This window comes from Hylobates moloch, unplaced genomic scaffold, assembly GCF_009828535.3.
Source record: "Hylobates moloch isolate HMO894 unplaced genomic scaffold, HMol_V3 SCAFFOLD_18, whole genome shotgun sequence".
Taxonomy (NCBI): Eukaryota; Metazoa; Chordata; class Mammalia; order Primates; family Hylobatidae; genus Hylobates; species Hylobates moloch.
Genome location: NW_026652293.1, coordinates 6,384,015 through 6,409,819, shown reverse-complemented (window position 1 = coordinate 6,409,819; position 25,805 = coordinate 6,384,015). Strand labels below are relative to the sequence as shown.

Genomic DNA, 25,805 nt, shown 5'->3' with positions numbered 1-25,805 from the left:
CCAGGTCAATGCAATGCCCCACAATGGCTTCCATTTGCCAAGCCTACCAAACTAATTGATGAGTCTGAGTTTCCCACTGGGACATATCTGAACTATGAATGCCGCCCTGGTTATTATGGAAGACCGTTTTCTATCATCTGCCAAAACAACTCAGTCTGGACTAGTGCTAAGGACAGGTGCAGACGTAAGTAACTCTGGAGTGGGAACCCCTCTGTTAGTCAAACATCTGTAACATCTGATTCAATTTGTTCAAATTTTGTAACTGAGTTGCATATGACAATTAGTTTGCCAAGGTGCAATACATATAAGAATTATTCTTGTAGATCATACCTTGTTACTGCTTTGAGTTCCTGGCGCCTTCATTACAAATTTATTTCATGAGAAACAGACATTGCAGGACATGATTGAGGGAAAATCCCCATTCACTGGGGGTCTCCCATTTTCATGACTAAAATTAAGTAATGAATGACTTGGGACAAGAAAGAGAAGTGGATTAAGTAACTAAAAGATGTGACAATCTTGGGCTTTGAGATCTTTGGATTATACCAGTTGAATTGAATTACAGATAATAACAAAGTTTACATTTTTCTGGGAGGCATAATATGGGGATGAAACAGATCTGAAAGGGAAGTTTTTTGGAAAGGGAGCTGATCCCGAGGCAGTCTGGTGAGTTTCCTCAAGGTAGCAAAATCTGTGGAACCATCAGAACTACGTGTGTTCCTCAGTAAGCTACAGGCAGGTTGAGACCTTATGTACTAAAAAAAATTCATTTTACTCTACTTGGCTCCAAATTTCTGTTTCTTTCCTGTAGGTAAATCATGTCCTAATCCTCCAGATCCTGTGAATGGCGTGGTGGATGTGATCAAAGACATCCAGTTCGGATCCCAAATTAAATATTCTTGTACCAAAGGGTGAGTTGGCATCTCTTGAACGAACGTCTCTTGGTTCAAGAGTTCTAACACAGCCATACTACCTTCTAGTCACATCTCAGAAAGGACAACTAAACTATTACCATCTCCTCTTTAAAGGCTTCAACACAGGTGTTTATCTCCTGACTGAAATGAGCAAAGGTATGACAAGATCAGGGGGAAAATCATCTGTATCCTTGCTGGAAACCAAGGCAGTGCATATATGAAAAGTGTGGCATTCATTGGGTGGGAAGGAAGAAAATGGGGGAAGAATACAGTCAAAGCACGCAAACAGCCTTAACCCAGAGTAGACATTGCTGGAAAAAAAGGAAGGCTTTGAGCAGCTGTGTGAGAGAAATCTTAATGGTCACAGCACAAGTAGTTTGCTTGGGCTGCTGTCACAGAGTACTCCAAAACGAGTGGCTTAATACAAATGAAGTTTTTAGAGTTCTGTTCCGGAGGCTGAAAGTGCAAAATCAAGGTGTTGGCAGAGCCATGCTCCCTCTAAAACCTGTAAGGATGGATCCTTCTTTGCTTTTTCCAGCTTCTGGAGCCCCAGGCCTTCCTTGGCGTGTGGCAGCAGAACTCCAGTTTCTGTCTCTGTCCTCACATGGCCGTCTTCCCTCTGGGTCTGTGTCCGCACATGCTGTTCTCCTGTCTGTGTATGGCTGTGTCAAAAGTGCTCTCTTTTAATAAGGACACCAGTCATATTGGATTAGCGCCCACACTAACGATCTCATCTTAACTGGATTGCCTCTCCAAAGACCATATTTCCAAATAAGATCACATTAAAAAGCACTGGGGATTAAGACATCAATATATTTCAGGGGTAAGGGGGACACAAGTCTCATTCACTGCTGGTAGGAATGCAAAATGGTACCATGACTTGGAAGATAATTTGGCAGTTTTTTATAAAACTAAACATACTCTTACCATGTTATCCAGCAGTTATCCTTCTTGGTATTTATCCAAAGGAATTGAAAACTCATGTTCACATCAAAAAAAAAAAAAAATCTGCACACAGATGTTTATAACAGCTTTATTCATAATTGCCAAAACTTGGAAGCAATCAAGATGTCCTTTAGCAAGGGAATGTATAAACTGTGTTACATCCATACAATAGAATATTATTCAATACGAAAAAGAAATGAGCTATCAAGTCATGAAGAGACATAGAGGAACCTTAAATAATGAATCTTTTTTCACTATTACTAAGTGAAAGAAGCCAATCTGAAAAGGCTACATAATATATGATTCCAATTATACACCATTCTGGAAAAGGCAAAACTATGGAGACGTAAGAAGATCAGCAGTTGCCAGGGGTTACGGAAGAAGGGGATGAATAGACAGAGCACAGAGGATTTTGAGGGTAGTGAAACTACTCTGTATGATGCCATAACAGTAGGTACATGTCATAATAAATTTATCCAAAGTCGTATAGTGTACAATACCAAGAGTGGACCCTAAGATAAACTACGGACTTGGGGTGACCATGACGTGTCAGTGTAGGTTCATCAATTGTAAAAAATGTACCACCCTGGTGAAAGATGTTTATATTAGGGGAGGCTATCCATGTATAGGGGCAGGGAGTACGTAGGAAATCTCTGTATCTTCTGTTCATTATTGCTGTGAACCAAAAACTGTGCTAAAACACAAAGTATATTTTTTAAAACTGCATAGACATGAATACACGGGCATATGTGCATAAACAGACACGCACACAAATAAATGCAGGTAAAACAGGAAATTTGAACAAAATTTGTGGATTATTACTGTATCAATATCTTAATGTTGATGTTGCACTATTGTTTTGCAAAATGTTATTATTAGGGGAAAATTGAGTAAAGGGATCTCTCTGTACTATTCCCTGCATGTGAATCTGATTATCGCAAAATAAAAAGTTTTTTTTTTTTTTAAAGTTCCTACTAAATTTCCAAGGGGATGGGCTTTCCCTCAGATCACCACCCCTTTTCAGGGAGCAATAAAGTAATCTTCCTTGGAATGTAGCAATCTGTAACCAATCAAAATGCTGTAACTATGCATGGTCCCATATGGAAAATATAATCCTGCTAAAATTTATCTGTCTCTGCCTATATAAGAGATACCTTATGTCCTCCACTTTGGAATGCTGACCCCATTCATTTGGAGTTGGTGTCTTCCAGGTGGCTACCCTTAAGCTTTGTGCTCAAATAAACTCTATCCTTAAATATATTTTCTGAATCTCATTATTTAAGGTTGAAAATGTGCTAACCTAAATAATTCACAGGATTTGTTTTTTATTCTGATTTTTTCCTAACCCATCCACCTGGTTCAAGGCACATAGATTAAGAAGGAAAATGGAAATGGGACTAATATCCCAGGCTTCACTGTCCCTCTTCGGGGCCCTGGGGAGGAGACTCCCAAAAGTCTAGACATGTTTACCCACAACCTGTATGTGGTTCCTGGAAACGAAATGATCATGGCTTTTCCTGAACCATGGCTTAACTTTGTGAATCCACAACTGTCTCTTCCCCAGGAGATCCAAAAAGGTAGGGTAGGATACAAAAGCTTCAATCTGTTCAAATGGATATGAGAGTCCCTGGCTCCCCTTACAATAAGTAGCATGGATTTTATCTCTCTGCCTTACTTCCTCACAAACATTCTGAATGAGAAGTGTTCAAACCATTATTTGTTCAATCGCTCAATCTACTTTGGGACACAAGTTTAATAAATTAAAATATCCTTCTATCTGTTTCCCTTGATCAGTGAACATAAAGTTATCTTTTGACTCATATTTAAAATGTTCGGTATTACAACACTGAACAATAGTATGGAGGAAAAAAAATGCCAACTTAAGTTTGAACTTGCTTCACCATTCCTATCCCAACCCCCGTGATTAGAAAATCAAAAAGAACACTTTGAGAAATAACCTCAGTGGGGTCAAAAGCCAGAGGAGCCTCCAGGATCCCTTGTTCCTAAGACAAACAGGCAGAAGGAGGTGCACATATAGGATTGCAGCCCTTCTTCACTTCATTTGTTCACATACTTCATACTTGTGTTTATGTCTGTTGGCAGTGCAATCGAAAATGATTTCATTTTTGGTGATATACTAGAAGGCATTAAAAAACAAAATGAGGCCGGGTGTGGTGGCTGTAATCCCAGCACTTTGGGAGGCTGAGGTGGGCGGATTACCTGAAGTCAGGAATTCAAGACCAGCCTGGTCAATGTGGTGAAGCCTGTTTCTACTAAAAATGCAAAAATCAGCCGCGTGTGGTGGCAGGCACCTGTAGTCCCAGCAGCTAAGGAGGCTGAGGCAGGAGAATCTCTTGAATCCGGGAGGTGGAGGTTGCAGTGAGCCGAGATCTCATCATTGCACTCCAGCCTTGGCAACAAGAGTGAAAATTCGTCTCAAAAGAAAAGAACAACAACAACAGCAACAACAAAAAAACCCAAATGATATTGAAGTCATTAATAATTACATCATAATCACTAGTAGAATGTAATAGTGCGTCAAGTATCTTCAAAAGCACCCACTGTTGTCTCACTATTTATTTGATCTCCATTTGTCACTGTTTTGTTGTTTGAATAAAGCTTTATGTTGCCAGGTTTTCTTACATACTCATAAAGCAAAGTTCTCAGCTATACCAATAACCATGACTGTTATTTGACATTGCTTCATTCCTTCATGTATAGTACTATCAAGTTTGACCCTACCTTCACTATGACTAGTTTCACCCAACCATCTATCACAACAGAGAGTCTAAGGTGAAGTAAAATAAATGTCATAAATTATTCCAAATTTATGGCACACTGTGAACAGTTTGAGACATACTAGTTGAGAATTGCTGACTTTAATATTTTAAGTATAAAATGAGTGTTCAATTCTTTTTGATCAGCCTGGATTTCCTTTGGTTCTAGTTATGAATCCCCTTCCTTCCTTCCTTCCTTCCTTCCTTCCTTCCTTCCTTCCTTCCTTCCTTCCTTCCTTCCTCCCTCCCTCCCTTCCTTCCTTTCCTTCTTTCCTTTCTTTCCTTTTTTCTTTCTTTTTTTTTTTTGATACAAGGTCTTGCTTTGTTGCCCAGGCTGGAGCGCAGTGGCATGATCAGCACTCACTGCAGCCTCAACCTTCCTGACTCAAGCGATCTTCCTGCCTCAGCCTCCTGAGTAGCTAGGACTACAGGAATGTGCTACTACGCCTGGCTTTTTTATAAATTTTTTGTGCAGACAGCGTCTCACTATATTGCCCAGGCTGGTCTTGAACTCCTGAGCTCAAGCAATCCTCTTGCCTCAGCCTCCCAAAGTGCTGGAATTACAGGCGTGAGCCACTGTGAATGGCCTACTTTGGCCTTCTTTGATGAATCTTATTGATAAAAGCCCATCCATGCATCCATGCATCCATGCATCCATGCTTTTAAGGCAAAGAAATACCTACAACAAGACTATATACACACATATACATGTATATATATGACAGCTTCCCTGCACTCAAGAAGTTTGTGCTATCTTTTAAAAAATGAAATTTATAGGAAAAACTACAATTCATCTTAGATTTGCATAAAAAAGTGTCATAAGGTAATAAAGAAGAGAAAGTTCATCCAATCAAAAAGTTATGAAAAAGAAAGTCAAAAAGTCCCAAGAAGAATGTGAAACTTAGGAAAGTGATAGATAGTCCTTTGACAAGTGTAAAATGTCCCTCTGAATCCTATAAGAGTGTAATCTCTGGAAGTAGTAATTTAATTGGGTAGTTGGCCTGTGTCTTTAGAATGTAATATTCCTTATTTTTTGCCTCTAGATACCGACTCATTGGTTCCTCGTCTGCCACATGCATCCTCTCAGGCAATATTCTCATTTGGGATAATGAAACACCTGTTTGTGACAGTGAGTTGAAATATCCCTTCCTATTTCTTTTACCGACACATTCTAATTTTTCTCCGGAATAATAAAAATCTTAACTGAATTCCTTCTGTGCAATCTGTCCTTTACATGGCTGAAGACAGCAGTAATGTTCTCGAATATTCCTATGGGGTTCCTGGCAACTCTTTCTTTAAGTTCTTCCTTATCCTGGGATGTGTCTTTTCTAATTCCGGGAGTTTAAATACATAAAAGCCTTCAAACTTGATTTTACGTCAATAAACTTGAAATTATGTTGGTTCTACCACCTCCAGTATAATAATCATCCTGCTTGGCAAATCAGTAAAGATTTTTAAAATTGATACTCTTCAAGGTTAGCAAAGCTGTGGAAGAACCTGGACTCTCATGTACCACGAGATCAACATATCATCTTGAAAGGCCCCATGCACTATAAACCTCAGAAGCGGGCATGTATTTTAACCTACTTCTTAGAATTTATACTTAGGAAATAATCGCATACTTTTTAAAGCAGTTTGGTATAAACTTTTCATTGCAGCATTATTTATATTAGTTAAAATGTTAGAGTAACCTAAATATTTTAAACTATGGTTTGGAAATAATCTACTAGAAGGAAAAAGATGTGTTCAAATGACCACTATAAAGAATTCCCTAAGAAACATAAAATAGCTATGCAGAATGAAAATAAGTATATCCATACACTGGCATGGTATTTAGCCATAAAAAATTATAGCATAAAGAAGCACTTAATGACTAGAAAGAGATGTGTTTTATGTGGATAAAGAATCAGATGAATGGCGTTTATGGCAAGATCTCACTTTATTAAAAAAAAAATACACCTATGTAGTGAGGGCCAGGCTGAGGCTGAGTGAAACACAGTGTATAACATCTTTGTCCTACTCTTCTCTTTGGATAACTTGGGGACTTCTTTACTTTTCTTCTTGGTATTTAAAAATGTTACTTTTACTAGAAAGTTTATGAACTTCAGAATCTAAATTTACAAATGACATTGATCACACATTTATTGCTGTTTATCCACTTTAAGAAACAGTTTTGCTATTTTGTAAAACAAATTGGGAAACCTTCCATCTTATCTGAAATCTGTAATAAACATGGAATTGGAATAGGAATTTTCCTGGAAATATGAAAAAGGTTAGTAAAATAGAGAAAACAAACAATATAATAATACACCTATACCTATATCTATTTTTTATCTCTGTTTCTAGTTCTGTAAACCCTCTGTATCCAAATCCTGGTAAATGGCTGCAAGTCTTCTTGGAGAAGGCTAGGGGAAGATTTACAATACATGCTTTTGACTGTGTAGCATGGTGCTTCCTCAAAAGAATCCAGTCTCCCATCCGTTCGTGCTGCTCTGGGTCTATAAACTATTCAGGTCTAGGAATTGTTGATGAACAATGAACTTCTTTTGCAATAATTCAAGTCAGACTTCTATTCACTTGACCTAAATCTCTTACGCTTATACAAATCAAGTGACACTTTAGTTGGCTATCCATGTACTTTGGTTTTAGAGACTCCATGATCAATTAGCCCAATAACAATGTCCTCTTCAGTCAAATCATTCTGATTGCTGTTTCAGCTCAAATATCCATTACAAGAACCCCCATTGTCTCTGGCAATTAAGTGCTGCCACTTGGACTCTGCCACCCTGAGGTCCTTTGGTCCCCAAGTGAATTCAGAGAATCCAGTTCAATGGCAACAGTTCCCATTGTCATTCCTAGCCTACAGAGAATGAACCATTGCAGAGGATGCTGAAACTCCCCATGTGAATGTATTTCTCAAGCCTCTGGTAAAAGGTCTGTCTTCTGAACCCTCCACTCCTGCACTGGGCCTCACCAGCTCTATCCAAGGATGTGACTTTCAGAGTGGAATGGCTGTTGCTTAACTTCTGCCTCTCAAATATCAGGCTAATTTCTCATGCTATAACCCTAGTCCAGAACCACACAGAGAAACTAAGTCTGGAAAACTTAATTCCAAATTGGCTTGGTTGGCACTGTACCAAACCACCAAATAATTATAATTTTATTTAACTCTTTGTCTTCTTTTCTTTCTTTCCCTCCTTCCCTCCCTCCCTCCCTCCCTCGCTTCCTTCCTTCCTTCCTTCCTTCCTTCCTTCCCTCCTTCCTTCCTTCTTTCCCTCTTTCCTTATTTTCTTTCTTCTTTACAACACTGGCTAGGACCACCAGTATAACATTAAACATTGGTAGTAATAGATGTCATCCTTGTCTTGTTCCGCATCTCAAAGTTAAAGTTTAAAACATTTCACCGTTAAGCTAGTGTTTACTGTAGGCATTTTGTAGATAACCATTTTTGAAATAAGGAAATTCTCTTATATTCTTCATTGTTAAAAAATTCTTGTCTTTGAATCATGTTGAAGTTTATCAAACACTTTAGTTACATATATTGATGTAACCATATCTGTTTCTCTTTTTCTGTTAATGTAACAAATTGTTTTGAGTACATTTTTGAAAGGCAAATGATTTTAAATTTCAATTTTACATTCTTAAAATAAATCAACTCAGTCATAATATTTAATAATTTTTATATATAGCAAATATGCTTTTATGATACATTTTAGGTGTTTCTATTAAAATATAATTCATGTATCATAAAAGTTACCTTTTTAAATTATACAATTTAGTGGTGTTTAGTATATTCACAAAGTTGCGTGTTACGGTCTGAACGTTTGAGTCCACCCTAAATCCATATGTTGAAATCCTTACCCCTAAGGTGATGATATTAGGAAGTGAGCCCTTTGAAAGATGATTAGGTCATGAAAGCAGAGCCATCATGAATGGGGTTAGCATCCTAATAAAAGAGGCCGAGAAGAGCTCCTTTGGCCCTCCCGCCGTGGGAGGAGATGCTGAATCTGCCAGTGTTGGTCTTGAACTCCCCAGCCTCCAAAACTACAAGAAATAAATTTCTATTGTGTACAAGCTAACCAGTTTATAGTATTTTGTTATAGCAGCCCAAATAGACTAAGACATTGGGCAACCAGCACCGCCAATTAATTCTAGAACACTTTCATCATCCCATTCCTAACATATTTTAGAGATAAGACTATAATTTTCTTTCTTGTAATGTCCTTAATAAGATTTTGATATCAAACTTATGACAGTCTTATAAAGCCAGCTGGTAGTGTTTCATATATTTGTTTCCTTGTAAGGGTTTATATAAGATCGGCATTATTTCTTCTTTAAAAATAATTCACCAGAAAAGCCATATGGCCTGGAGTTTACTTTCTTGGGAGGTTTTTTTTTTTTTCCAACAATTTTCCTGTACCATGTAGACTTTTGGTTGAAGTATAACATATATACACATATATGTGTGTATATATATATATACACACATATATATGTATATATATATACATACATATATGTGTATATATATACACACATATAATATATATACACATAGATAATATATATAGTGTGTATATATGCACACATGTTAATTATGCAGTTCAATGGAGTTTTACAAAGTAAATGTATCCATGTAAATGGCACTCAGATTAAGATATAGAACATTATCATCACCCCAGAAGCCTTCCCGATGCCCTTTCCCAGTTATCTTCCCAAAGTAACCACTATTCTGATTTATAACACTAATAGTTTTGCTGCTTCCTAAATTTTATATTAAAGGAATCAAAAAATAGATACTCTTTTGTGTCCAGCTTCATCTCAATGTTATATTTGGAAGAGTCATTTTTGTTTTTGCATGAAGGATTGCTGGGTCTTCTTTATTATTATGTTGTATTTCATTGATGATCTTGAGTACCTTTTCACGTTTGTGAAGTGCTATTCCAAACTTTTGCCTATTATTTACTAGTTTGTCTATTGTTTTATTGTTTTGTAGAAGTTCTTTAAATATTCTCATGTTTTCTAACAAATGTAACACAAATATTGTCTTTCAGGCTGTGGCTTTTCTTTTTTCCTTCTTAATGATGTCTTTTGTTTATGAAAGTTCTACATTTTAGTAACATTCAATTTATGAGTCTTCTTTTTTCCAGTTACTGCTTTTTCTATTCTACTTAAGCAATTGGGCCAAGTGAGGTGGCTCACGTCTATAATCCCAGCATTTTGGAAGGCCAAGGCAGGAGGATTGCTTGAAGCCAGGAGTTCAAGACCAGCCTGGGCAGCAAAGTGAGACCCTGTCTCTACAAAAAAATAAAAATAAATAAAATTAGCTGGGCTCAGTGGCACATGCCTGTAGTCCCAGCCACTTGGGAGGCTAAGGTGGGAGGATCCCTTGAGCACAGGGGTTCAAGGCTTCAGTGAGTTATGATGGTGCCACTGCACTCCAGCCTAGGTGACAAAGCCCTGTTTCTTATGGATAGGCAATAGATCTAACATCATTTATTAAAAAGACTATTCCTTGCATACTGCAATGCGATACCACCATGACCATAAGTCAGGTGACCTTATGGGTGGATCTCATTCCAGAGAGGTTCTGTTTCACTGGTTTATTTGCCATACTATAAGCACTACATTAAGATTTTAATTAATATAGCATTACACTAAGATTTGATATCTGGTGGCATATATCTTCTAACTATGTGCATCTTCAAGATTTACTTGGTGATTCTTGGCCCTTTGCATTACCATATAAAATTTAGAATCAGCTTGTCAATTTCCACATAAAGAATCCTACTTGAATTTGTATTAAGTTTCTGTTGACTCAGTAGATCAATTTGTGGACAAGTAACAAATTTACAGTTTTGAAGTTTAAATTTATGAATATGATATATCCTCCCATTTTGAAGTCTTCTTTAATTTCTTTTAATAATGTTTGTTAATGTACATTATAGAAGTCATGTACCTATTTCATTATCTTTTTTCTTACATATTATTTTTAAAATTTCATTAATTATTTACTTCTTAGATATGCACCTGTTTCATCTCAGCTCCAGCAATTTTGTTAAATTTACTTATAAATTGAATAGTTTATCTGTAGATTCTTTTGAATTTGCTGTGTAATTATGTCATCTATGAATCTGACAAAGTTTTTACATCTTTTCCTTTCTTATGTCTTTTGTTTATTTCTCTTGCTTTATTGCATTGGCTAGAACCACCAGTACAATATTGAATAGAAGAGATGATACAAGGCTTTTAATAGTCATCATAAATCATGATGTGTGCTGTAGATTTTTGCAAGATGTCCTTTATTAGATTAAGGAAACTCCCCTTTATTTCTAATTACTAAAAGATTTATGAATGTTCGTTCTAATTGATCACTGCATGTATTGAGATTATGTTTCTTTTTCACTCTGTTAATGTAATATATTACATTGACTGATGTTTAAAAGACAAACACTGAATTCCTAGAATAAACCTGTGTTGCTTGTGATGCGTTATAGATGATTATCCTATGTATGGGGGGTATGCGTGTGTGTGTGTGCAGGATTGCTCATATTTTTATTGTAACATTGTAACATTGATTTAATATTTAAAATCAGCCAAGGTAAACCTCACTTTGATCATTGTATCATCCTTTGGAAATATTGCTGGATTCAGTTTCATAATATGTTGTTTAGAAAATTTGCATTTATATTCTCAAGAGATCTTGGGTTATAATTTACTTTTATTTTAATGTCCTTATCAGGTTTGGGCATCAAGATTATGTTGGCCTCATAAAATGTGCTAAAAATTATCTATTTTTTCTAATGTCTGGAATTATTTGTGTAACATTATTTTTCCTTATATGTTTGGAAGAATTCAGAAGTGAAGCAATCTGGACCTGAGGGTTTGTTGTTGTTGTTGTTGTTAGGATTTAATTTCTTTAACAGCTGTAAAACTATTTATTATTTTATATCTTATTGAATTAGTTTGGGTGAGTTATATTTTTCAAGGAATTTACTCATTTTATTTAGATTTCCTAAGTTATTAGCATAATGCCGTTTATTATTTTCTCATATTAGCCTTTGGATGCCTGTAAGTTCTGTAGTGATACCCTTACACTCATTAATTTCTAATATTGGTAATTTCTTCTGCTTCTTTTTCCTTGATTAGTTTTACTGGGGCTTTATCAATTTTATTAAGCGTTTCAGAAAAACAACTTTTAACTTTCTTGTTTTTTCTTTAGTGTATGACTGTTTTCTCTTTTATTGATTTCTGCTTTAAGCTTTGTGTATTCCTCCAGTCCTAAATTCTTTTTAAAAAAAAAAAATTCTTGATACTAATTAATTTGTTTCCAACCTTTATTTTTCTAATAGATTGGGCCACCAAGTTTGTGGTAATTTGTTACAGCAGCCCTGGGAAACTAATACAGATATTTTACACATGCCTCTCCATAACTGAGAGAACAAGTGGAGGGGAAAAAAAAGACTGTTCTAAACCACATTTTCCTAAGTGACATTTCTAGAAAATGAAGCAAAATAACTGTACATTCGTTTCAACTGCATACGTAACATTTTACCAAAATTGTCCATATTCTGGGCTATAAACCACGTCTCAAATGACTAAATTAATGAAAGAATGATAACTAGAAGATCTCCAAGTATTTAGAAATTAAGCAATGCCCTTCTAAATAGCCTGTGGGTCAGAGGAGATATTAAGAGGGAAATTAGAAAGCTTTTATGTACAATGATAATAAAAATATAAAGATTGCAGGAAATAAATAAAACAGTTTTAGAGAAAAATGTACATTTAACCTATAAATAAATAAATAAATGTACATTTAACCTATAAATAAATAAATGTACATTTAACCTATAAATAAATAAATAAATGTGCATTTAACCTATAAATTTTTCTCTAAAACTGTTTCATTTATTTCCCGCAATCTTTTATATTTTTATTATCATTGTACATAAAAGCTTTCTAATTTCCCTTTTAATATCTCCTCTGACCCACAGGCTATTTAGAAGGGCATTGCTTAATTTCTAAATATTTGGAGATCTCCTAGTTATCATTCTTTCATTAATTTAGTCATTTGAGATGTGGTTTATAGCCCAGTATACGAACAATTTTGGTAAAATGTTACATATGCAGTTGAAATGAATGTACAGTTATTTTGCTTCATTTTCTAGAAATGTCATTTAGGAAAATGTGGTTTAGAACAGTCTTTTCTTTCCCCCTCCACTTGTTCTCTCAGTTATGGAGAGGCATGTGTAAAATATCTGTATTAGTTTCCCAGGGCTGCTGTAACAAATTACCACAAACTTGGTGGCTTCAAAGAAGATAAATTTACTCTCTTGACAGTTTGGAGGCCAGAAATCCAGTTAAGATGTCAATAGGATTGGTTCCATCTGCAAGCTGTTCTGTGCCTCTCTCCAGGCTTCCTTCCAGTGGCTGCTGGCAATCTTTGATGTTCCTTGGCTTGTAGATGCATCATTTCCTTCTCTGTCTCCATCTTCTCATCGCCTTCTCCTCTGTGTGTGTCCTTTGCTCTTCTGTCTCCTATAAAGACACCGGACATGGATTTAGAGGCTACCCTGGCAATCCAGAATGGTCACAACTCGAGATCATTAACTTGATTGTATCTACAAAGACTCTCCAAATTGGGTCACATTCACAGGTTTCAGAGATCAGGACACAGATATTTTTTAAGGAGGACAGTGGTTATTCAACCCATTAGAATCCCCAACTACAACTATGAATTTCTCTGTCTTTCCTCTTTGTTCTAGCAATTTTTACTTTATGTATTTTAAACATGTTATTAAATGTATGAAATTTTTGGTATATTCTTTCTGCTGAATTGACTATTTTATCATAATGAAATGTATCCCTTTACCTCTCATAATACTTCTTCCCTTAAAATCTACTTTGTATATTAATACAGCTATATAAGCTTTCTTGTTTTTATATTATATGTGTTTTAAATCTTTTACTTTCAGCCCTTCTTTGTTTTATATTTAAAGCTTGTCTCTTATAAACATCATATAGTAAGGTTTTGTTGTTTTATTCAGTCTTAGTTGTTCATTGGTGTGTTTGGAACATTTAAATTTAATAATAAAAATTAAAAATAAATAAATTAATTAAACATACTTACTGGTATAAAGTCTAAGTCTTGGTTATTTGTTTCATGTGTTTGTTCCTTTATTCCTCATTTCTCACATTTTTGAATTTATCAAGTATTTTAATTATTCTATTTCCCCAGTAGCTTTTAAGTTATATTTCATTTTTTATTCTTAAATGACTACTCTACAGATAGTCTAGAGATAGACATCTTTGATTTACTATGGTCTGCTAAAATTGTGCTTTTACCACTCTCCAAACAATGCAGGTACCCAAACTATTAATAGTTAATTCCATTTATGTCCTCCCCCTCTTTTTGTATTGTTGTCATACGTTTAGCAAAAAGAAAAGCTTCAGCTGAATTAAATTTAAAAGAGTTTAATTGAGCAATGAACCATTCACAAATCAGGCAGCCTCCTGAGCCAGAGTAGGCGCAAAGACTCCAGCCCAGCTGTGTGGTGGAAGAGGATTTATGGACAGAAAAAGGAAAGTGACGTACAGAAAACAGAAGTGAGGTACAGAAACAGCCGGATTGGTTATAGCTTAGTGTTTGCCTTATTTGAAGACAGTTCAAACAGTTGGCCGCATTTGATTGGCCAAAACTCGGCGATTGGCATAAGAGTAGGCTATACGGTCTGTTTATATCTTCACTTGTTGTAGTTTGCAGTGTACAGAGAAACCTTTAGGCTGAGCTTAAACTATGTAAGGCTTTAGGCTAAACTAGATTTAACAATTTACATATATTCTATATTTCAAAGACACTGTTGTCTTTATAAAAACAGTATTTATTTATATTTACACCGTAGTGAATTCTTAGAATTTTTATGTTGCCTCAGCATCTATTTAGAATACGTTTAGCTTTCTCATGCCAGAAGCAGGGCTTAGTCACCCTTAATGCCCTTTGTAGTTCTGTACCTCCTCCCAATTTTTCAACGTGGTCGAGCCAGATATCTGCCTTATACAACTGCTTCCTGGTAACCACTTCTCTATGGGACAGCTAGATAAAACCTACTTGACTAGCATCCCTGACCCCTGTGCCCTGCATGGACTTCGCAGATATGCTGCCGTGACCACCTCTCAGTAGCAGCATGACTGCCTGGAACATGTGCCTGCTTTGTTTAAACTCACCAATTAGAACTCACCATGGGAGATACCTTGGCTTTTAGATGCAAGATGCTGGGTCATACTCTGATCCCCAAAGGCGTTGGCCGATGGGTTCCCTTCTCTCTCTCTCTCTCCATTCCTCGCACTGACCAACCTCTGTGTGATCTTCAGGTGTGCCGTACCACCAGCCCCGTAATAAAATCTTTACTTCCATCTTGTGTTTCTTGTAATGACTGAAGAGGTTTTCTCTATCATAAATATCCTAAACGAAAACATACCCGCATATGAGCTCTTTCGGGTGTGTTTCCTTCTTATTGCAATTCTATCAATTCTATATGCAACTATTTTCTTTCAGCCTGAAAAAGTCTCTTTGGCATTTTTGTATTGTAGATCTTCTGACAACAAATTCTTTAAACATTTTTCTAATTGTGGTTCCTTTGAAGGTTATTGTCCATGTTTCCTGCTGCTTTTAAAATGGATTACACTTTAAAACAGATTTTTTACAATATTATCGTGTTGTGTCTAGGTAAGAATTTCTTTGTATTGCTTGGGTTTGCATAGTTGTTTTTTTTTTTTTTTTTTTTTTTTTTTGACAGAATTTTGCTGTTATCACCTGGGCTGGAGTGCAGTGGTGTGATATCTCGGCTTACTGCAACCTCCGCCTCCTGGGTTCAAGTCATCCTCCCACTTCAGCCTTCCAAGTAGCTGCAATTACAGGCCTGTTCCTCCATGCCTGGCTAATTTTTACACTTTTAGTAGAGATGGGGTTTCACCATGTTGACCAGGCTGGTCTCAAACTCCTGACAAGAGGTGATCTGCCCACCTCGGCCTCCCAAACTGCTGGGATTACAGGCATGAGCTACCGCACCAGGCCTGTATAGCCTTTTGAATCTGTAATTTAATGATGTCTTGCATCAGTCTTGGAAAATTCTCAGTTATTAATTCTTCAAATGCTGTTTATGCTCTGTTATCTCTCTCTTCTCATTGAGGGACTTCAGTTAAACATGCTAGGCTTTATTCTTCTGTGTATTTAGTCTGTATTTTTTAATCTTTTTATATATTGGTGTTTGGTTCTGAGTATTTTCTTCTTTCCTAGCTTCCAGTTCATTGATTTTCTTTCAGAGTCTAACCTGCTATTAATCTCACACAAATTCTTAATTTCAGCAATCATATTTTACTTTTACAATTCTAGACTTTTTACTTTCCAAATCTGCCCTCTTCCTTTTTTTTTTTTTTTTTTTTTTTTGAGACGGAGTCTCACTTTATTGCCCAGGTTGGAGCACAGTAGCATAATCACAGCTCACTGCAGCCTCAACCTTCACAGGCTCAAGCAACTCTCCCACCTCAACCGCCAGCCACCTGAGTAGCTGGGAGTGCAGGTGTGCACCACCACACCTGCACACCCATATAATATATATATAGATTCCGTCTTATATATATATTTTTTTTTTTTTTTTTTGTCGAGACGGTGTTTCGCCATGTTGCCCAGGCTGGTCTCAAACTCCTGAGCTCAAGCAATCCACTCTCCTCAGCTTCCCAAAGTGTTAGGATTACAGGCGTGAGCCACCACATCCCACCCTGTTCTTTTTAATAGTTTCTAGTTCTTACAAGTTTCAATTATACCCTTGAACAGGTCTGTAGTTCTAATGGGTCAGTTTCTGTCATCAGTAATTGTGTGTGTTATTTTATCTCTCCAAGTATCTAGTTATCTTTGATTGTGTATCAGGAATTATATTTGAAAATGTGTCTGTAGAAATAATTTCAAGGCCTTAGATAACCCATCTTCTTCCAGATGGAATTTTTGTCGTTGTTTCTGCAGGCATCTGGGGACATTAGCAATCTAGGACCACTCTAATTCAGTCTCAGGAACTGTGATTTTCCGGGGCCACCCACAGTACCAGTACTTGAAGTACTAGTTCCAGTCTCTGAGACAGCAGATTTATTTTCAGTTAACCCTGATTACCAGGGCCTAGTTCTTGCGGCCTCAAAACACATCAGAAGATATTACCAGGCCTTCCATTTGGGGCAGGCCCTAGACTTCCATTGTTGTCCCTTAACTTCATGAGAAAATCAAGTCTGTTCAGCCTCTCAGTTGCCCCGTCCTGATTCAGCTGCCCATTCCCAAACAATAAGCAGCCCAGTTGCCAAGCCCAAATACCCAGCTCTCAATTGGATTCTCATCTTCTCCTAGATCATGGCCCAGGAATGCTTCACTAGTTTGTTAGCTTTCTGATGCCTTCACGGATAAATATTTTTAATTCTCCAGTATTTCTAGCCTTCCTTGAAGGTGGATGGTTGGAGCAATATTTTATTTGAATTGTTGAGATTACTATTACTAGAAGCAGAGCCTGAAAAATTTTTATTTTTAATTTTAATTCGTTCATTTCTAAATTTATCCAATTAAATTCACTCAGTTTTAATTTCAAGTGTTTTGGGATTTGGGTTGAAGAAATTTTGTTCTAGTTTATAGCAACACAGTATACTATGTACTACTGCTATATTTTAAAATGTATTTAGGGGTTTTTGTGGACTAATATATGATCACTTTTACACAGATATCATTTTATGATATCAAACATAGATTTGATGAAATGAATTGGTAAGCTTCATATCTTTTATACGTTGTGAAACCTTGAACTTACATTTGGAAGTATATTTTTGAATGAATTTTGGTAATTTGTATTTCCATTTATATCATTTAGATTTTCAAAACATTTAACCCCCTGTAGTCTACAGTTTTATAAATATTCTCAAACACATAAAAATGTTTGTTATTTTTCCTACTATGTATATTTGTGTTTTCTCTCATCCCTTATAATTTATCTTTTAGCAAATGTTTTTGTATTTTGTTTTTCTAAAAACGCTAACCTCAGTTAATAACAAAAATGGAAATTAAGAAAGCAAATGGAAAAGAGTAGCAGAAAACTGTATAAACACTATAACACTATGATCAAAGAGCTATTTAAAATGAAAGGAATGTGGATTGAGTTAATACATGCATGCAAATACTATAGGAAATCATATCAGTAAGAAAGGCAGGACACATCATATTATGCCCACTGAAGTTACAACTTTATAAAAATGTACCTATGTGTTAGCAAAGATTAAAAGCAAATAATGAATGTAAAAATAGCTATAGTTTAGTGACTCATGAGATTTCTGTCATTCATTATTTAAACTGACTGTTATTTATCCTGCTCTTCCTTTTCCCAGAAATTCCTTGTGGGCTACCCCCAGCCATTGCCAATGGAGATTTCATTAGCACCAACAGAGAGTATTTTCACTATGGATCTGTGGTGACCTACCGCTGCAATCTTGGAAGCAGAGGGAGAAAGGTGTTTGAGCTCGTGGGTGAGCCCTCCATATACTGCACCAGCAATGAAGATCAAGTGGGCATCTGGAGCGGCCCGGCCCCTCAATGCATTATACCTAACAAATGCACGCCTCCAAATGTGGAAAATGGAATATTGGTATCTGACAACAGAAGCTTATTTTCCTTAAATGAAGTTGTGGAGTTTAGGTGTCAGCCTGGCTTTGTCATGAAAGGACCCCGCCGTGTGCGATGCCAGGCCCTGAACAAATGGGAACCAGAGCTACCAAGCTGCTCCAGGGGTGAGTCTGACTGAGGCCTAGAAGGGCCCTGCAAGTGACATGCATTGCTGTTGGATCAGGAGATGAGTATTTGTTCAGGGCGAGGGATTTGTGGTGAGCAGGGTGGGGGAGCAAATTTTCTAGGTACTGAACATGAAATTCAGAAGGTGTGTGTACATGCACATGTGCTGAAATTGAGAAGCAAAGCTCCACCTGGGCCAGGGATATGATGGTTCTTTGGGTTTCTTATAAACAGATCTATCAATTACCTTCGAGTATAATAATGGTTGATACCAAATGAGTGATTCCTCTGGCCAGGCACTATAATACAGGCTATGTGTGAATTTTAATCCTTAAAACAAAGTTATTAGGTAGTTACCAGTTGTTCTATGTTTGTCTGTTTTGTTTTGCTTGAGATACTGTCTTGATCTGTCACTCAGGTTGGACTGCAGTGGTGCCATCAGGGCTTACTTCAACCTCCACCTCCCTGGCTCAAGCAATTCTCCTGCCTGAGCCTCCCAAGTAGCTGGGAATATAGGTGCATGCCACCATGCCTGGATAAGTTTTTTATATATTTTTTTGTAGAGATAGAGTCTCACCATGTTGCCCAGGCTGGTCTCGGACTCCTCAGCTCAAGCAATCCACACACCTTGGCCTCCCAAAGTGCTGGGATTATAGGCATGAGCCACCGTGCCCAGCCTCTATGTTTTACAGAGAATACATGCCTTAGACAGATCAGATAACTTTCTAAGATACTAACTTGCAGACAAAACTGGAATGCAAGTTCGCCCCACTCCAGAGCCTTGGCTTTGGTAATCAGCATCCAGTCATGAAATCAAAATCTACTCCAGATACTTTCAAGGAGGGAGGGATTTCATACAGGTTGAATTAGTCTGTTCTCACATTCCTATAAAGAACTACTTGAGGCCGGGCGCGGTGGCTCAAGCCTGTAATCCCAGCACTTTGGGAGGCCAAGGTGGGCAGATCATGAGGTCAGGAGATTGAGACCATCCTGGCTAACACGGTGAAACCCCATCTCTACTAAAAAAATACAAAAAAATTAGCCAGACATGGTGGCAGTCACCTGTAGTCCCAGCTACTGGGGAGGCTGAGGCAGGAGAACGGCGTGAACACAGGAGGCAGAGCTTGCAGTGAGCAGAGATCACGGCACTGCATTCCAGCCTGGGCGACAGAGCTAGACACCGTCTCAAAAAAAAAAAAAAGAACTACTTGAGACTGGGTAATTTATAAAGAAAAGAGGTTTAATTGACTCAGAGTTCTGTAGGCTGTACAGGAGGCATGGCTAGGGACGCCTCAGGAAAGTTACAATCATGGTGGAAGGCAAAGAGGAAGCACGCATGTCTTCACGTGCTTGGCAGGAGAGAGAGAGAGAGAGAGAGCAAGGTGGAGTTGCTACATACTTTGAAACAAGCAGATCTTGAGAGAACTCTGTCATAAGACAGCACTAGGGTGATGGTGCTAAACCATTAGAAACCACCTCCATAATCCAGTCACCTCCCACCAGGCTCCTCCTCCAACACTGGGAATTGCAATTTGACGGGAGATTTGGGAGGGGACACAAAGCCAAACCATATCACAGCTAATAGGTCACAAAGATGTTAGAAGGGCAGGAAAAGCAATAGGACAAAGGCAAAGTTATCAGAGATCAGGGAGCTGCTGTGGCTCCCAGTCTAGAGAACAGGAGCCTGGACTGATGCTGAAATGGCCAGCCCCTCCCACTGAGCAGGCAGCTCCCTGAAAGCTGCTAATACTGCAGGAGCCACCACTGCTGCCAGAATGCAGCTGATATTGCAGGAGCCAGTCATTGGCATCATTAGAATTGAAGCTGTAGCTGCTCACTGAAGCCATCTATACTGCCACTGCCCGAGCCACCTCTAGAAGTAGAACAGATTCTGCCATCATCCTGCTTTTTAATTTCGTATATATGCCTCCAATTGACAGAACCTAACCAGAGCCCAGCTATCAAGGAAGACAAACCATTGTAGTTTTAAGGCTTCCATTGCTAGCTGTCAAAAGGCAGTGCAGAAGTGTGAGGCTGGGGGCCAATAGAAATGTAACCAGCACAGCACCTCAATATTACATCATCAGGCATTGTTTAGTCAAGAGAAACACTGGGTGATGAGCCCTGAAAACGGACATTACAGCATCAGAGTATTTACAAACTCCCCAAAGAAGTCATTTTTCTAGTCCAATCCCCCATTTGATGCTTGAGAAAGCTGAAATCCAGAAAAGGGAACTGATCTGTTCAAAGACAAACTGAAATTATTTTTTCCATTTTATAACAGTTTTATGTAACTTAGTTGAGATCCAAATGTGTTCTGATTTCCCGAGGTCAGATCAACTAAATTAAGAGAGAGCCTGAGATGCCCTTACAATATGTCGTGTGAAATACACACTCTCATTATGGTGACAGTAGGTCTTTCAGATTTTCTTCGACAGTTTCCTACCTTCTCACTGAGGTGAAACGAATGACTAGGCAGCACCTTGCTACATAGCATGGAGAGAGGAGACCCATAGTTCTTCACCACCCTGTGTCAGGTGGCCGCTGAGAGAAGACTTGAAAGCAGATGAGAATAGATGTATGTTTGTTGCACCAGTGTGATAGGTGATGGAGGGACCTATTAGATGAGACATGGGCAGGGGCACTCCTTTATTGCCTAAAATGCAAGACTAAATTGGTGATGCCTTCTAGAAAGGAAGTATGAAGATATAAAAATCCATCATTCCTCCCAATTTTGTACTGGGTGAACAGTAATTGGAAGCATTCTAGAAGGAAGTGTCCATTCTGAAATCTTAGTTGAATACTTTAGATGAGAAACAATGAACCGGGGATACCTCTGTTTTAGTCACAGTTGTGCCATGTGTCAGTTCTGTGACTGATGGCAAGACGTCTTCCTTGCACTGTGTATTTAGTTTATCAACGTAATAAGGCTCTTATTCTACCTTTATTATTATATATAGATTTGTAATTATTATTCCCTTGGCCAGTTTAACAGTGAGAAAAAAGTTATTTTTACACAATTAGCAGTACTTTGTTTCTGTCTCCCCAGTATGTCAGCCGCCTCCAGGTGTCCTGCATGGTGAGCGTACCCAAAGGGACAAGGACAACTTTTCACCCGGGCAGGAAGTGTTCTACAGCTGTGAGCCCGGCTATGACCTCAGAGGGGCTGAGTCTCTGCGCTGCACACTCCAGGGAGACTGGAGCCCTGAAGCCCCCAGATGTGAAGGTGACTAGACTCTTATCTGGCTTGATATTTGTAGCTTGTGTCTTTATTCTCCACATGCCAGTGATTTCTGTTCATTTTTCTTTTTCTCCAGTGAAATCCTGTGATGACTTCATGGGCCAACTTCTTAATGGCCGTGTGCTATTTCCAGTAAATCTCCAGCTTGGAGCAAAAGTGGATTTTGTTTGTGATGAAGGGTGAGTATGAGCTTGCCTGACCTGCTGGACATTGAAATTGGGGTTGGGAATTAGCCTAAAAAGGGGAGATTTGGTGTGGCTTAAAAGAAACACACACACACACACACACACACACACACATTCAGAGAGATGAACTTTCAAAGTACACATAGGAAGAACGGAAAGAAACGTATAGAACTAATAACATGAGATATGAAGAGGAAACTGGAACACATGTTAACTGGCAAGTTCAAAGGCAAGTATAACTACTGGTTATGAATATAGAGGTAACACATTAAGTAAAAAATATCAGCTAGGCGTGGTGGCTCACGCCCGTAATCCTAGCACCTTTGGGAGGTTGAGGCGGGCAGATCACCTGAGGTCAGGAGTTGGAGACAAGCCTGGACAACATGGTGAAACCCTGTCTCTACTAAAAATACAAAAATTAGCTGGGCATAGTGGCATGTGCCTGTAATCCCAGCTACTCGGGTGGATGAGGCACGAGAATCACTTGAACCTGGGAGGCAGAGTTTGCAGTGAGCCGAGATGGCACCATTGCACTCCAGCGTGGACAACAAGAGTGAAACTCCATCTCAGGAAAGAAAATCATATTTTACAAGCAAAAAGGAATATGAGTAATTTAGAGAGTCCCAGAAAAGATTGCAAGTAACAAAAAGCTTATTCTAAATAGCTAGGATCATTAAGAATAATTTCAGTAAATTCTTTAAACCATCAATAATGATATTTGTAATAGCACTGAAAATGTAAAAATCAGCATTTTTTCAAAAATTCAGTCATGTATCATCTGGCTAGTCATGGGCTCTGGGCTCTGAGCTGGGGTCCTGATGGCTGCTGTTAATATTTCCAGCAAGGTCATTACCTTGTTTATGTCCATCTAGTGCTCTTCACAGGGTGCACATCTCTACACGGGAGCTGACCAACATGGGCAACAAAGCACCTGATCCCAAAATGTAACACAGCATCTTGGCAGGCTCCAAATGCCAGCACCCAGTAAGAGTTAGGAGGGCATCGGGGTCCAAAAGACATTGAGAATTTTCTACAATTGCATACAAAAATTATGTCCTCTCTTCTTTCCTTTTTCCCCTAGAATATTCACGCTTACTCTTCAGCAGCCCAAACTGCCCTTTTGAGCCTTCTTCACACCATCACAGATGTGGAGATGAAAGGACAATCTCTGTTCCATCGCCAGCTATTTCCCACTTTTCCACTCCAAACTGGGAGCTGTTTTACTTGCTGTTCCAGGGTCAGAGTTAGGAAAGCACTGCATTAGAAGACTGGGTGTCTAATAATGACAATGAGTGATTTATCAGGTTATCATGGAGTAATCAGTGAAACTCCAAGCCTGGGTCCTGGGTCAAGGGGATGGCAGCTATGTCATGACCACCTTTTTCAGTTCAAGCAGGACTATCATGTGACCAAGCTACTGCGTTTTGCCATTCTATATTGCTCCCTTCTGGAGGCTGGGATTGTTCCAGAATAACGTAGCCTGTGCAACTCTGCCACCTGCTGGCCTCAGGTCCTCAAAATCCTGAGATTTGGGGCTGGGCCTTAGATTGTGAACTAAGTGTCCTCTTGGCTGAAACAGCTCACTATTCACTCCTATTTTCTTCTTTAGATTTCAATTAAAAGGCAACTCTGCTAGTTACTGCGTCTTGGCTGGAATGGAAAGCCTTTGGAATAGCAGTGTTCCAGTGTGTGAACGTGAGTAATAGGAGTAACATTTCAGGCGAATCTCTCCCCTCCATCTGTTGAGTATTTGACCTATGGCCTACCTTAATGTGATTTTTCAATTTTCTAGTCTGAATCATCGATTTAAAAATTGCTTATTTTAATAATGTTTGGTTGTAAATCAATGTGTACATCACCTGTCTGGAACCATCTGATCTGTCTCTCTCCTTCTGTATTCTGTGTTCTAGTATGATAAATCTTTGGTCATGTGCTTCTAGGTCAGGAGAGATTAGATAATGTGAAGCTTTAACAATTTGCTTTCTTTCTCTATTTTTTTCTTTCTTTTTTCTCTTCCTTCCTTCCTTCAGTTCTTTCTTCCTTTCTTCTCTCCCTCTCCCCTTTCTTCTTTCCTTCCGCCCTTCTTTCTTTTTCATTTTGTTCTCCCATCAAGGTGCAGTCAGTCTACAATTTATATATATATATGATAATACACAAATATTAAACATGCATTTATTTAATCAATATTTATTGATCACATACTTTGTGCCTGATGTTCATCTAGCCACTGGAGTTATATCAATGAACAAGACGAATGAATTCCCTGTCCCCATGTTGTTTCTACTCAGGTGGGGAGAGGGACAAGAAAAAAAAGTAAATTCAATGCTATGAAGATAATAGAGCAAAGCATTGAGGATTGAGGCAAAAATGGGGAGCAACATTAGACAGGGTGAGCAGTTTGAGACCCCTTAAATTCTCAAAACATGTACTAAATAATTTATGCTGAGAGATTCATAAATAATAAGTCAGGTTTTTTTTAAATGAGCCTACATGTTCAATAATCAGTAGACTACTGATTTCTCCTAGTCTCCCCATTTATAATTTCCCCAATAGAAGATAAAACTTTGCTTCATTTCTTGATTCTAACGATTGGGAAACATGTTTCTTTAGAAAACCATGAAATTTTACTAAAATGTTTATGTTGTTAGAAATATACTTGGACATCTTACAGTGCTTTTTAGAGTAAAATTTTGTAAGAACATAACTTATATGGAGATTCTTGCTGTCTAATAAATCCAGTGCTCCTTGAAGCAGCATGACAAATGTCTGTTATACCATCATGCATGAAAGCTCATTGACTGGACTACTCAAGCTTTCTCTTATTTTTTCATAACTCTTGCTAGTTAAAGTAGCTTCCTCCAAATTCCAGTTCTAATGAAAAATGCCAATTAGAAATGAGGAAGAGACTGTTCTAAACAAATCAGTAGATGCTAGAAAGGAGTAACAACTTGAAACCTGACCCAAAGAGTGAAAGAGAAAATAAATCATCAACAGACCTAGACATTTTCAAAAGCAAAGCAATCTGAATCCATTTGGAGTTTTTTTATCATGGCCTGAATATGTTTCAATTCACTGTGACAGGGCTGTTGTTAACACTGAGATTGATGATCAATATCAATAAGTAATCAGCAAAAGGTTTCACCTATTTAAGATGATTAGCACACATATATACATTTGAGAAATATTTCCTAAGAACGTAGGCTCCTTCCTCAGCACTGTGTCCCCAGGATCCTGATGAAGGGCTGACACAGGATAAGTGCTCAATTAATATATATTGACTAAATGAATGACTAACCCTTCAAAATGGTTATTTTTCTTCTTCAAACGTTTTGCTACTTCATTAAATTGTAAAGTTTCTATTGTCCAGGAACCGTTACTATCTGGAAGATTCAGGATAGACAAATCTCTCTTGTATTTTGTAATACACTTTCATTGACATCTCATTTAATCCAACTCTTCAAAGTCCTCATGTCTATTGTCATCTCCTTAGCATATTTTCAGCGACACCAATCATAGCACCCTGTAATTGCAGAATACCTCTGGTGAAACTCCTGAATGAAACTTACACCTTTTGCCTTTTTTCTAGAAATCTTTTGTCCAAGTCCTCCAGTTATTCCTAATGGGAGACACACAGGAAAACCTCTGGAAGTCTTTCCCTTTGGAAAAGCAGTAAATTACACATGCGACCCGCACCCAGACAGAGGGACGACCTTCGACCTCATTGGAGAGAGCACCATCCGCTGCACAAGTGACCCTCAAGGGAATGGGGTTTGGAGCAGCCCTGCCCCTCGCTGTGGAATTCTGGGTTAGTGCTAAATTCCCCACATCCCAAATGGGTTCAGAATATCTAACCCAGGCCCTCCATATTTCCATAATTACAGTGTGGTATTTATTTGTGCATTTGCCACAGTGGAATGCCAAACCAATGAT

The 25,805-nt window shown here is 38.0% G+C and overlaps 1 protein-coding gene across 1 annotated transcript in view; it reads left to right on the top strand.

Annotated features, from left to right (window-relative positions):
• The window catches only part of LOC116457506 (complement receptor type 1-like), a 35,292-nt gene extending 9,607 nt beyond the window's left edge, over nt 1–25,685 (top strand). The window contains exons 2-9 of the mRNA XM_032136741.2: nt 5–184; nt 812–911; nt 5,680–5,765; nt 18,050–18,448; nt 21,499–21,675; nt 21,767–21,869; nt 23,485–23,570; nt 25,462–25,685. Coding sequence (XP_031992632.2) covers nt 5–184; nt 812–911; nt 5,680–5,765; nt 18,050–18,448; nt 21,499–21,675; nt 21,767–21,869; nt 23,485–23,570; nt 25,462–25,685 — 1,355 coding nt within the window. The remainder of the gene's footprint in view (nt 1–4; nt 185–811; nt 912–5,679; nt 5,766–18,049; nt 18,449–21,498; nt 21,676–21,766; nt 21,870–23,484; nt 23,571–25,461) is intronic.
• The last annotated feature ends 120 nt before the right edge of the window (nt 25,686–25,805 follow it).